The sequence below is a fragment of the Protomyctophum bolini genome (genome assembly GCF_963924005.1).
Source record: "Protomyctophum bolini genome assembly, chromosome: 22".
Lineage (NCBI taxonomy): Eukaryota > Metazoa > Chordata > Actinopteri > Myctophiformes > Myctophidae > Protomyctophum > Protomyctophum bolini.
Genome location: NC_137883.1, coordinates 31,409,513 through 31,424,291, shown reverse-complemented (window position 1 = coordinate 31,424,291; position 14,779 = coordinate 31,409,513). Strand labels below are relative to the sequence as shown.

The 14,779-nt window shown below is 45.5% G+C and overlaps 1 protein-coding gene across 1 annotated transcript in view; it reads right to left on the bottom strand.

The window, feature by feature from the left end:
• rtn4r (reticulon 4 receptor) overlaps positions 1-13,430 on the bottom strand; it is a gene marked incomplete at both ends in the record, with an annotated part of 41,412 nt that extends 27,982 nt beyond the window's left edge. The window contains one exon of the mRNA XM_080756767.1: positions 13,370-13,430. Within this exon, the coding sequence (XP_080612893.1) occupies positions 13,370-13,430 (61 nt within the window). The remainder of the gene's footprint in view (positions 1-13,369) is intronic.
• Positions 13,431-14,779: the final 1,349 nt, after the last annotated feature.

Sequence of the window (14,779 nt, the reverse complement as noted above, 5' to 3'; positions counted from 1 at the left end):
AAACCGATTCAATAAACCTTTTCACTCATATGGATATGAAGCATCGACTGAAGGTGGAAATGTACAAATATACCCAAAGAGTAACAAAATAAGCGTTATAGAAACGAGTCAAATAACCCAGAGACATTGCCTTCATATGTAGTTTCAAGGCTTATGCGGCCACATTAATTCAAATTTATCCAGAAACTGGCTGTATCAAATATTAATGAACATCATTAACGACACACAGCCACTCCCCCCCCCCCCCCTGACAGAAAGGCCGGGGTGGTCGGTTTATTTTTCAAACACAGTTCTTATATGAAGCGATCTAAAATCCCTCCTATGGGGATTATAATGCAACTAAAAAAATACATGAACCTGTGTACTGGCGCCCTCTACTGAAAGTGACGTCAGACTTTTGTGCTCTATAGCCCCGGAATAATGGCTCTGTCATCAACGTGCAGCAGCCTAACTAGACGTCAGTATAGCCCCCCTCCCCCCCTCCCCCCCCCCCCCCCCCCCCCCCCACGCAGGCCATCTTAACCCATTTAGACCTGAGAAATTCTAAAAAAATATGTCTTCGAAATCCTGACAGTTTTCTGAAATACCTCAATATTTCATGTCAAGGACCCCCAAAAATGATATATAATTGGCCGCCGACCCCCCCCCTCAAAGTGCCGTTTTCAAAAGCAGGCCAAGAACGGATAACGGAAACTGTTTGTAATTATTGTGTTCAGAAATTACACAAGTGCAGAAAGGACAAGGTACAGACGCTGGGCTCTAGAGACTCATCTGAAGAATAATAGGTATGCAGGCTTTTCCACAGGTATAATGTGGAAATAAGGCCAGCTGGTGATACGATTGTAATTTCAATTATACACAAAGTGGATGCACCGCGAGGTTAGAGAGGGTAATGGACGCGTTCTCAAGGGGATGATGTCAATTGGGACTGTGTGTGTGTGCGTGCGTGTACGTGTGTGCGCGCGAGAGAGAGACCGAGTCACTAAGTAACACCAGTGGTATTTACATGGTCCATTTAATCACATCACTGAGTCCTGGTTCCATCTGTCACCCCGCATTTACTGAAAAGTGACATATTGCGTTCGGGTTGCACACAAGGCAAATATGCTCCCATACGCACGCCATCTGAAAATAATGGCCAGTAAGTATCCATTAATTCCACGGCCGTGGCGGTGGCTGTGAACAGGAACCCAGCTCAGCGTGACTCATACCAATGCCGCAGCATAGCGTACACTTATTATACCGCGGTGAGGTGCGAAATAACGCCGCAAGGATCCCCAAAGCAATCACAACAACAACACGCGGAGCAACAACGCTCCCCTAAGGCTATAGCGGAGGAGGCAACGGAAGAGAAAGGATGTGAAAGAAACAGAGAGAGAGAGAGAGATCCCATGTGGATTATAGCCGGATCGCTGAGCGAGTTTTAACCCATTTTGGTCGGGAACCCCCTTTTGGTGTTTTAACGTAATATGTTATGCTTTTAGCTATTGGAAAAATAGCAGATCTATACAAGCTCGTAGCGCGGCACCGAGTGCCGCGCTATGAGCTTGTATAGGTCTGCTATTTTTGAAGAATCGTGAAAATGTGCCTGGAGTCTTTGAAGGGGGAATTCTCTTAATTTGGGATTTCTGGTTCAACAAGTTTCAAATGGTCGTATCTTCTTCATTTTTCCCCCAATTTCAATGAACAATACATCATATGAAAGGTTACAGTGTGCAGTTTCATAACAATGTAAAGAACTGAAAAATGACCATGGCCCCCTTGTACAGTATATCAAACCACTGTCCCCGGTCACATCATAATATTCTTTCACACTTTCAGTTTTTAACTCTAATCTTTGCTTCTGCATGGGGAAGTCCCTGGAACAACATATTTTTAAATATTGAGAACCACTGATTATAGAAACATGAGGTTTTTCATCAGGAAAAAAATACATTTTAAAACACAATTTCGACATCAGGCCTAAACGGGTTAACTAATTCTGACCAGCTTTCCTGTGCAGACCCATCTATTCTGGAAGCGTAGAGGCCCTCAGAGGCACGTTGACCTGGAAAAGACAAACCTCTTCCCTTCCCTTTCATCTCTGCCGCCAGCAGCAGCTCCTTCTTGCATGCAAAGCAAAGCCCACAATGTGTATACCACGGCCAATAAACACAGGGCCTACTTTACTCTGCTCTGCCCTGGAAGAGCAAGAGCATGTTTTTATTTTATTTAGTTTTTTTTATTCTTTTCTCCTCCGTCCACCACTTAGCACTGGCATTCTCTTGTTGGAAAATAGGGATGTCAAAGGGATGCTGCACTGCAAAGAGGACTGGTAAATGTTTGCGGAGGCTGTGTTGTGGCTCTAGCCCATTCTGACCTGAGATCAGATTCTATGAAAATGTCTCCTGTATACATCCTGACAGTTTTCTGAAAAAGCTATGTTTCTATATGTCAGTCGATTTTGCAAAAAATAGCAGACCTACAAGCTCGTAGCGCGCCACCTATGAGCTTGTAGATCTGCTGTTTTCAATAGCTATAAAGCGTAACATAATCCTTAAAACACCAAAAGGGGTTCCCGCACAAAATGGGTTAGTGTGTGCACGTGGGAGGATGTTTGACAGGGTGAGGCATAAGGCTATATAGCGTCTCCTCTGCCTCTGCATGAAGACACATTCAATCTCTTCCCTCTCCGATCTCTGCTTTAGTTGCACAGCTTTGTTGTGCAAAAGGAAGCTGAAGGATTAGTCGTTGTTAGACCCTAACGGAGGAAAGGTCTTTTAAACTTTATAAGCAGCTGACTCTCTCATGGCAGCCAAACATTGCGTGCGGGTTCAACAAAGCCATGAGGCAGAAAGAAGAGATGTGGAAATCAGTTTATAGGTGGATAGGTTATAGCTCGGAAGGAGGGATAGCTGTTTACGTCTAGGTGAGGGTGGGTTAGAAGGTATAAAGGACTTGTGATGATGAAGAAATCTCTTCTCTCTTTACACACATCTAGATATAGTGCACTTCAGCTATTCAAGGCTGGGCAAGACTTTCTTCACGTATACAGACAATTTAAATTGAATCAACCACCGGCTCTGATTCCTTTTCAAAAGAGACATTAAAAACCATCTGCTGCTCCTCTTGATGAGGATCTGTCGTTAAACCATTCTGAACGGGAACCCATCTTGGTGTTAGCATCATGTCATGCTTTAGCTATTGAAAAATAGCAGATCTACAAGCTCGTAGCGCGCCACCGAGTGGCGCGCTACGAGCTTGTAGGTCTGCTATTTTTGAAAAATCGAAGAACGACTGACATTTTTTAAATCTGATCTCAGGTCGGAATGGGTTAATCAGACCAGTGTGTGTCCAGTGGAAACCTCGTATTAATCTGATCTCAGGTCAGAATGGGTTAACATCTTATAAGCCAGCATGTAAGAAAGAAAGAAATAAAAATGAAAAAGAGACATTTCTTTCACCTCCGCCATTTAAAAGAACAGAGAAGAGGCTGCACGGGGCCTGTAATAATAAACCCACTTCAGCAGCAAATAAACACTTCTCTGGAAGAAGGAGAAGGAAGAAGGAGAAGGAGAAAGCCTTATGCATTATTTACCACCTGCCTCCTCCGTGCCGGCACGCCCTTCCCTTCCCTTCCCTTCCCTCCCCTTCCCTTCCCTTCCCTTCCCTTCCCTTCCCTTCCCTTCCCTTCCCTTCCCTTCCCTTCCCTTCCCTTCCCTTCCCTTCCCTTCCCTTCCCTTCCCTTCCCTTCCCTTCCCTTCCCTTCCCTCACAGACACACAGTATCCTGCTGCAGGAAACATGGATTTCTCTCTGCAGAGGCTCTGAGATTAGAGAGGAAGGAGGAAGGGAGGGGGAGAGGGAGAGAGAGAGAGAGAGAGAGAGAGAGAGAGAGAGAGAGAGAGAGAGAGAGCTACCCAGCCACGTCCGGCGTTAGCCGAGCTTCCACATCCTCAGTGGTGGAAAATGCACTCACTTGTTTTACTTCAGTAAAAGTATCGATACTGCCGTGTGGAACACTACTCTTACTTCAGTAAAAGTATCGATACTGCCATGTGGATACCTATACAATGGATGCCAAAAAAAATGGCCAAATTCTCATTGTGTCTGATAGGCCCAGACTGTAGGTACAGTAGGCTGCTTGTGGGCAGGCCTCTGGGGATCCCTAACCTTTACCACGGGAAAGGTCGAATGCCAGGCAGCCCTGCCCTTTTTATCTCGCAGGTGAGGTATGATCCGAAGGCCGAACACACACAGCGGTGGTGTGTATATATATATATATATATATATATATATATATATATATATATACATATATGTGTGTATACGTATACACATACACACCCACACAACCACCCAGCCTTATATATACCTCACTTTGTGCAGTCAGCTAGTGTGTGCATGCGGGGGAGATAGGAAGTTGATGGAGCGCTTCACAACAACCTCGCATAGGGAAAGAAGCCATCAGATAAGACACTCAGACCTGAGAGCAGATTCTACAGAATGTCTTCTAAATCATGACGGCTTTCTGGAAAATAATCTACGATTCTACTATATCAGTTGGGTTCTCAAACTACTTCAGTCAGGTCAGGGACCCCCCCCCCCCCCCCCAAAAAAAAATGGAAAATATGTTGTTCCAGAGGCTCCCAGGAGCAAAGATATGAAGATATCTTTGCTTCTGTGAGCCCCTGGAACAACACATTTTCCATATGAGATATGAGTTAAGAATGTTTGTTGTGAATGAATATATATTCAAAGATATGCACTCATGTTGTGAGTGGTTCAAAGCTATATGAGGTGACACGGATGCGTCCTCAGGTCTGAATGGGATAAGGCAGAAAAGCAAACATTGAATTGCGGCGATGCGTCTGGCCGTTGCGGTGAGGGGTCTGGTCTGAGCGATGGGGCCTCCCGGTGGAAGATAGCCCATCTCAGGAACGCACCACGCCCCACCGGCACAGTGGGGGGTCTGAGGTAGAGATGTCAGGAGAGATGAGATGAGGTGGACCAAAACACGGCAGTATCTACTATCTGGCATCGGCGTTGAGGCTCTATCTACTACAATTCTCTCCGGCGTTGTCATCCCCGTGTTTTATCATGGGTGGATTTGTCTGTGTGTGTGTGTGTGTGTATGTGTGCGTGTGCGTGTACAATGCGTACATGTGTGCATGCATGCGTTGCTTTCCCCGTGTTTTATCATGGGCGGATTTGTCTGTGTGTGTGTGTGTGTGTGTGTGTGTGTGCGTGTGCGTGTGCGTGTATAATGCGTACATGTGTGCATGCATGCGTTGCTTTTCCCGGTGTTTTATCATGGGAGGATATATGTCTGTGTGTGCGAATGTGCTTGTACAATGTGTACATGTGTGCATGTGTGCATGCATGCGTGCATGCGTGCATGCGTGCATGTGTGTTTCTTTCTACAAGCTGATCTACGAGATTGTACATCAGCTATACTTTCGGTTTTGGGGTTAGGGTTAAAACCTGAAGCATAAAATAACATGGCGTTCATTCATAAAGTTGTCGTCCTAAAACGTGTGCCTGTGCCTCATGCGTTGTGTGTGTGTGTGTGTGTGTGTGTGTGTGTGTGTGTGTGTGTGTGTGTGTGTGTGTGTGTGTTTATGCGCACGGCGGTAGGCTACGTATATGGTGTCAGTATTATTGTCACCCCCCCCCCCCCGCCCCCTCCCCCCCCCCCCCCCCCCCCCCAATAAGCGCGTGCATCGCCTCAAGCGACACACCGACCGGCGCAAATATTATTTTGGTGTCACCGGTTGCTGTGTGTGTGTGTGTGTGTGTGTGTGTGTGTCTGTGTGTGGGAGACGAGTACGACGACAACCCAGCTGACAAGACTTCCTGCTTTGCTGCCTGTGTAATGAGTCATTCCCGCCTTGGAGGGAAAACAATCTGGTATTTTTAACCCATTCTGACCTGAGATCAGATTCTAAAAATGTCTTCTACATCCTGACAGTTTTCTATTCTGACCTGAGATCAGATTCAAAAAATGTCTTCTATGTCAGTCGCTCTTCGATTTTTCAAAAATAGCAGACCTACAAGCTCGTAGCGCGCCACTCGGTGGCGCGCTATGAGCTTGTAGATCTGCTATTTTTCAATAGCTAAAGCATACATAGTGCTAACACCAAAAGGGGTTCCCGTTCAGAATGGGTTAAACTGCATCCCCTGGAGGAGCCCGTTCGTTCGTTCGGCCGTGCTTGTATAAAGGATATCGGAGCGGAGGAGAGCTTGTGATACGGAATGCCATTTTCTAGTGGTTGCGTTAACCCATTTTGAACGGGAACCCATCTTGGTGTTATATAGCATCATGTTATGCTTTATAGCTATTGAAAAAATAGCAGATCTACAAGCTCATAGCGCGCCACCGAGTGGCGCGCTATGAGCTTGTAGATCTGCTATTTTTTTTGAAAAATCGACAAAGAACGACTGACTTTTTTTTAGAATCTGATCTCAGGTCAGAATGGGTTCATCGGACCAGTGTGTTGTGTCCTGCAGTGGAAACCTCGTATGAATCTGATCTCAGGTCAGAATGGGTTCATCAGACCAGTGTGTTGTGTGTCCTGCAGTGGAAACCTCGTATGAATCTGATCTCAGGTCAGAATGGGTTCATCAGACCAGTGTGTTGTGTCCTGCAGTGGAAACCTCGTATGAATCTGATCTCAGGTCAGAATGGGTTCATCAGACCAGTGTGTTGTGTGTCCTGCAGTGGAAACCTCGTATGAATCTGATCTCAGGTCAGAATGGGTTCATCAGACCAGTGTGTTGTGTCCTGCAGTGGAAACCTCGTATGAATCTGATCTCAGGTCAGAATGGGTTCATCAGACCAGTGTGTTGTGTCCTGCAGTGGAAACCTCGTATGAATCTGATCTCAGGTCAGAATGGGTTCATCAGACCAGTGTGTTGTGTCCTGCAGTGGAAACCTCGTATGAATCTGATCTCAGGTCAGAATGCGTTAATGGGCCCAATATGTCTGCATAACAAAGTCTCAGGCTAGCAGTGCTTGTAAAGGCACTCTCGCTCCTTCAATGCCCTGTTGTGGGGGGGGGGTGTGTGTGTGTGTGTGTGTGTGTGTGTGTGTGTGTGTGTGTGTGTGTGTGTGTGTGTGCGGCGCGCCGCGCGCGGGGGAGAGACAGAAAACTTGGCCCGCCCACGCCATCACATCGAGTTGTTAGGATGCAAGACATCAGAGACATCTGAGTGTTGGATAAGGAGGTCATTCAAATGCTGCACGGTTTTTATTTTAGAGATTATCTTTTCATAATTATTATGGTATAGAGGCTATACTTACTTACTTAGCCCTGCAGAGTCCGTGGATTACACGGCTCTAGTGTCGTGACATTCAGCATCCTTCTTCTGACCGAGGCTAAGTCATTGATTTATTTTTAATTTCATATGAAAGCAGGGAATCATAGCTTCAAATGGGACATATTGGTTGTTGTTCAGTTTGACCCACCGGTTTTGAGATATGGCTTATAGAGTATAATGTCTGGCAGAGAAACGGCGAGTTGAGAAAACAGCCTTGAAACGATCACTTCTGTGAACATTACACCTATAGCTAACATGTTTAAGCATTTATTTCATATTTACATTTCTAGTATGTGAAGGAGTCTGTCTGTGCTATATTAACTCAGTTTGGATTAAAAGAAAATCAGTTTTTCTTCCTCTCCTGAACAGTTAGTCTTGCCACCATGACTGTCTCTGTGTCAAATAATGAACTTGAGTCACATATATCGGTATTATATTGATATTGTGGTACTGTACACAAGACTAGATATTGTCTCCAGGAGTTGAGATATCTTGATATTGTAAAATAGCATAGGCTTTAGTAGTAATAGTAATAGTCTAAATGTACAGGATAATGATAGTATACTGTCAAACAAGTCTGAAGCTGTGCGTGCGTGCATGCGTGTGTGTGCGTGTGTGTGCGTGCGAGTGCGTGCGTGCGTGTGCGTGCGTGTGCGTGCATGCGCGTGCGTGCATGCGTGCGTGTGCGAGTGCGTGCGTGCGTGCGTGCGTGCGTGCGTGCGTGCGTGCGTGCGTGCGTGTGTGCGCACTTGAGCGTGCGTGCGTGCGCACTTGAACACACTGTTTTGAAGACGCTTGGCGCTGTAATTATAATAATAAAGAAAAACAAGATGAAAGAGAAGGGACAAGGGAAAGAATTCGGGGCTCCTCAGGATAATGTGGACAAACTGTTTGACTCTGATCTTTTAGAAATAAGCTGTTATGGTTGGATAGAAAAGATAAGCACCAGATTGGGTCGATGGGAGGGATAAAGAAAAACAGTACTATCTACAGTGCTGTACAAACACAGAGCAGCACAAAATGACTTCAAGGTTCCTTGTGTCACCACGGAGCTGAGGATGTGGAGAATTATAGCCACCATATACAGATGGAATGGATAACCCAACAACACCAGTGCAAACACACACGGCCTAATATGTACAAAAGAAAAACTAAGTAATTTAGCAACACAACGCCACGTCAAACAAGACTGACTTTCTATAGTGTCTAGTAGGCATATTGTAAATGTTCTGCATGGCTTTGTGGAAGAGAAGAAACTTAACCCATTTAGGACTGATCTGAATCCTATAAAAGGTTTCTGAAAAACCTATGTTTCTAATTATGTCAGTGGTGCTCAACCTATTCCATGGATGTATCTGGCCGCGGACCCCCGTCTGAAAATATGTTGTTCACTGCAGGCAACTGGATAAAAAGAGGTGGATGCATTCCACTGCTGTACTGTGGAGTTTGAATCAGGCAAGAGGACAGGACGGTGATAAAGATGGCGGGCCATGTGTGATCGTAATTGCTCGTTTTGTGCGTGTGCGTGCGCCCACGCTCCACGCACGTGTATACAGTCTATAGTGTGAGGGGTCTATATAGTCTAGGACTGGGTGATCATTCTGTCCATGGTCTTTATTGGGTGCTAGATGTGCTTCCCGTGTAATTCCCGGTAATCGATAGTGGCATCAGGATGCTCTGGATTATGGCCGTGTATAAAACTGGTCCCCCCGCTTGACTCTGTGTTCATTTAAATTGTTTCATTGTCTCGTTTAAATTAGCGCAATTAAGGGAAATAACCCCTTAAGTGGAGACTTTGTTGACAAGGCATTAATGTAACACTATAAAGAATTGATTGGTTAGAGACAGAGAGAGAGAGAGAGAGAGAGAGAGACAGAGAGAGAGAGAGAGAGAGAGATAGAGAGAGAGAGAGAGAGAGAGAGAGAGAGAGAGAGAGAGAGAGAGAGAGAGAGAGAGAGAGAGAGAGAGAGAGAGAGAGAGGGTCCCTTAGAGATATCACTAACTGAACTTGAGGTGATCTGATTTTTTTTAATCACAATAGGATTTATAGTTATTTATAAATGAACCCTTGGGCTGCTTGTCGGTTAATGCATTAACCATGTGCTCCCTGTGTGAGGACACGATGACCCCGGATTGGATCCGACCTCTCCCTCGCCTCGCACGTCTTCCCCCTCTCTGCCCCTCGATGTCCTGTCTCTCTGCACTACATTTTTGAGTGGTGCAACCACTCCAATGAACAGCAATGTCCGTGTTCACCTAAGTAAAGGAAAGGTACTATGTTTACCCTGCAGGGTAACTGGACTGAAGCTCAATAACTTGTTTACAGCCAGGCCCTGCTCATAGAACATTTCATGGTAGAGGTTCAATGCCTTGCTCAAGGGCACTTCAACGGTAGAAATTTTAAGGGGATACGAACTAGCGACCTGCTGGTATCAAGACCGCTCCGCAAACCGTTTGGCCACCGCTGCCCCATACCTATGTATACTATGTATTAATGAGCACGAGTATGACTGAGTACCAGTAGGGGCGCTGTTGTGCCAGAAACAGAGAGAGAGAGATAGTATTAGTGCTGCACTGTTGCCTGCTAATGAGAGAGAGAGAGAGAGAGAGAGAGAGAGAGAGAGAGAGAAAGAGAGGAGAGGAGAGGAGAGGAGAGGAGGGGGGTTGAGAGTGGAGTTGCAACACTCAGTTCACACAGGTGTGATTTTTTGAGTGAAATAAATAACTTGTGAACTCTTGCTCCCGGTGCTGTTTGAGACTATGAGGCTATCTATCTACTGCCTTTGAGATCACGCTGCCTCCCCTTCTCTCTAAACAAGTGTGAATCCTAAGGGAACCATCCAGGTATACTTGGCAGTTAAAGATATGTAAATGCACGTTGGGGTCTTTGATGCGCCATACATTTATGTCCGCGACATGAGTGCCATCCGTGTGCGTGCGTGCATGCGCCTCCTCCGTCGCATAACGGAGATGATGTGCGTGCCACACGAAACCCGGAGAGACAGAACAAGCAAGGAGAGAAAAAAAACAAGAAGAAGAGCCTTTGATCTCCCCCCTCATAAGCAAACCTCTGAAGTCTGCTGTGAATTCTGCTTACGGAGGCGCTGTGTGTGCTCCGTCTCATCACCTGAACAGCCGACACCTGACAACAGGGATTTCCCCCGTTCTGCTGAGCTCGTAAACCCTCGCCTCGCCCCTCCACCGCCCCTCCTCGCCCCTCCACCTCCTAAACCTCGCCCCAACGCCAAAGCTACCGTCCCTCGCCTCAGAGTCGCCCGTCGCCAGAGGGGCTCTCTCACATAGACCCCACCCCCACGAGTGTAGCCAATTAAAACACCCCAATCGCCCAGGATGAAGTTCACCGTCCTTTCTGTAATTAAAATCCTGCTGTCCAGTCGCTAGTCGCGATAGATTTAAGCTTATACCTCCCTGTTGTTGTCGAACAGCTCTAGAGTGTTTTGGCAAACATTTAGCTGCTTCAGTACAGCCACATCCGGCATATTAAAATAAACCACAGGCAATTAGAGTGTTATTATAAAGTTCTGCGTGATTATTTTGATGTGGGCGAACAACAAAGACATTATTTTCTTTTCCCTCTCCTGTGAAATATACTTCCCACTCTTTGATGGGCCAGAAGCCAGCAGGGCACAGAGAACAGAAAAACGTGGGTGAGAATATCGGCGAGGGAGGCATGTAAAAACAGCAAATAGAGATGGCTATATACTGTAGCTTTATGCATCATGGTAACACGTATGTCAGACTCGCAAAGTAGTCCCACATGCATGTCTCAGAATAGCAGCCGTTTTGTACACTGTTTGGTTAATCCATTTTGGGCTTGGAACCCCTTTTGGTGTTAGCATCATGTCGTGCTTTAGCTATTGAAAAATAGCAGATCTACAAGCCCATAGCGCGCCACCGAGTGGCGCGCTACGAGCTTGTAGATCTGCTATTTTTAGAAAAAAATCGAGGAGCGACTTGACATAGAAGACATTTTTTAGAATCTGATCTCAGGTCAGAATGGAAAACTGTCAGGATGTATAGAAGACATTTTTAGAATCTGATCTCAGGTCAGAATGGAAAACTGTCAGGATGTATAGAAGACATTTTTAGAATCTGATCTCAGGTCAGAATGGAAAACTGTCAGGATGTATAGAAGACATTTTTAGAATCTGATCTCAGGTCAGAATGGGTTAACATTAGATTAAATGTTTGCTCTTCCAGTTCCACGTTGTTGTTTTGCCGGCCATATCTATCGTCTAAAACTGCCGCCAGGTATAGAGAAGTAAATAAGAAAAGCGAGGCCCCCGGTGTGCTCTAACCCATTCTGACCTGAGATCAGATTCATACGAGGTTTCCACTGGACACACACTGGTCTGATTAACCCCATTCTGACCTGAGATCAGATAAAAAAAAAAATGTCAGTCGTTCTTCGATTTTTCAAAAAATAGCAGACCTACAAGCTCGTAGCGCGCCACTCGGTGGCGCGCTACGAGCTTGTAGATCTGCTGTTTTTCAATAGCTAAAGCATAACATGATGCCAACATGGGTTCCCGTTCAGAATGGGCTAAGTAACAAATCAAAGCCCCGGCAGATTATCATTTGTCTCGCCAACCAGCGGAAAGCAGAGACACAGGCCTGTGGTGTAATGGATTCTGAACAACTAACTCGCTCATGGAGAACGCAACGGCGCAACAAATCATGGTCTTTTTTTCTATTGTATTATGAGTTCAAGTTAACCTATTTTTGGTAACGCTGCTGCTGAAGTGCTAAATACACTAATCTTCACATTATAGTGAGAGTGTAAAGAGGAATTCTGCTGTCTGGGGTCTGGGGGGAGAACGAAATGGTACCATACGGCCTCTTTCAAAGGCTTTGGTGAGCCTAAGTATATGGAGAGCCTCTCACCCAGAAAACATGCCACGCCATTCATGATTAATCCATTCTGAACGGGAACCCCCTTTTGGTGTTTTGACTCGCATTATGTTATGCTTTATAGCTATTGGAAAATAGCAGATCTGCAAGCTCATAGCGCGGCACCGAGTGCCGCGCTATGAGCTTGTATAGGTCTGCTATTTTTTTGCTAAATCGTGAAAATGTGGCGCAAATTTTTAACTAAAATATTGGCTTCTGGGGGGTCCCTGGAACTACATATTTTGAGATGGTGGTCCGTGGCCCAATAGAGATAATTCTGGGGGTCCTTGACATGAATAAGGTTGAGCACCACTGACATAGAACTTCTAAATCCAATCCAATCCATGCTTCTATGATAGAAGCATGGATTGGATTGGATTTTAGAAGCCATTTCTTTTAAATCGACCTCAGTCCAAAATGGGTTAATGGTATTACTCACTGCAGGGGCCAAGATAACAGCTCAATTAGCTGCCTGGGCAAGGACCTTGACACTTGGCGTTTGGTATGATTAGCACAGAACAGAGTTTTAATCTTGACTGCAGAGCGCCTGGCATTTGGCCCAAACCTCATTTCTGATTCATTACCAGTTATTAAACACACTGTTGCTAAGTGAGCACTGCAATTTCAGACCCTTTTTTCCATGATGGCCAGGGCAGCGATGCTGATCCCACCCCCTCAATCTTAACACATCGCAATGACTCAGTGGCAAATACCATCCATTTGGCAGACAAGCCTTCTTCTAAATCATGACTGTTTTCAGAAAAAACCTGTGTTTCTTTTTCAATGGTGCTCAAACTATATTTCATGGACCCCAGAAATTTTATGTAATTGATGGCCGCCAACCCCCATTTGAAAATATGTAGTTCCAGGGACCCCCCCCCCCCAGAAGCAAAGATTTTAGTTAAAAACATTCGCTCTGAAAGAATATATATATGCAAAGATTTGCGCCACATTTTTTTACGATTTTTCAAAAAATAGCAGACCATACAAGCTCGTAGAGTGCCGCGCTATGAGCTTGTAGATCTGCTATTTTTCAATAGCTATAAAAAGGGGTTTTTCCGCCCGAAATGGGTTTTTAAGTGAAATGTATTTCATGTCACCTTGTTAATATTTCAGCGTTGAGGAGGAGAGACTCCTGAGAGTTATCAGCCGTACTGTACTTAGCCCGTTTTGTCCCGTGGGGCTTATGGCCTCCTCCTCCTCCTTCTGCATGTCTTTCATGCTTGAAGCCACGCGTGTGCGTGTCTTTATTACATGTATAACTACAGTACAGTACAGTGGCGCCGTAGGCACTTCAGTTCTCCTTTTTTTCTCCATTTTTTGCAATTCAGTTTAAACTGTGCAGCGATGTGGAATCCCCCAGTGGGCCGCGGTCGGTACAACGTGGTCAGCTCGTCACAAAGTCCAAGGTATAAAGCAGCACTTACTTATTAGATCAGTGCAGGTTGGCGAAAGGGCCTTTCTGTGTGGAGTTTGCATGTTCTCCCCGTGTCCCCTATAGGGTAGGTACCCTCACAAAAAACACGCAGTAATCCTGGTCTCTAAACTGCCTCCCCCTGGCCAGCCGGGGCGCCTGATGGAGGGGAAAGGAACTGGTTGGAATAACGTGTTCCTTCCACGTCCAACCAGGGAAACTCCCCCTGTCAGGTGTAAAGGAGCAACTTGGACACTCAGGCATGAAGGAAGCATGAGTTCAAGTCCGTTGCTCTCCCCTTGTCCCCCATATATGGGGGACTAGGTTGGTCTCCCCTTGTCCCCCATATATGGGGACTAGGTTGGTCTCCCCTTGTCCCCCATATATGGGGACTAGGTTGGTCTCCCCTTGTCCCCCATATATGGGGACTAGGTTGCTCTCCCCTTGTCCCCCATATATGGGGACTAGGTTGGTGGAGGGTGTGTAGAGCCCAGGATCACATTAGATGATTGACACAGGGGTGAAAAATGGGTTACAAAATCGTGGGATAAAAATATATATATATATAAAAAAAAGATCAGTGAAGGTTCCCAAACCACTGATCCATGCCAAGGACCCCCAAATTGACACTAATTGGCCCCGTGGACCCCCATTTGAAAAGATATGCCAAGGGCCCCACATACAGTAAGAGAAGATTCTCAACCTGTTTAATTTCAAGGACCCCAGTTTGACATGCATTGGTAGTCTATGCGGACCCCCCATTTAATGGCATTTCTATCTCTGCGGGACCCCCAATTTATATTGTAAAAACCAATGTTAATTTAATTCTGAGAGTGTACACATGTGTAAACATGTAGCTACTGTAGGTGTAATGTTGGAGACCACAGAAGTGAACCTTTCAAGCCTGTTTTCTCAACTCGCTGTTTCTCTGCAAAACATTACTCTATCAACCATATCTCCAAAACTGGTGGGTCAAACTGAACAACCAATATGTCAATTTGGAGCTATGCAAAACATAAATAATAAAATAAAATCAATGACTTAGCCTCGGTCATATATATATATTTATAACCAAATGGACCCGTCCGTCAATGATATAAAGACGCTCTGGGCCAATGCATTTTGCCGCAGCTATAGGTTGCCATGACAACGGATA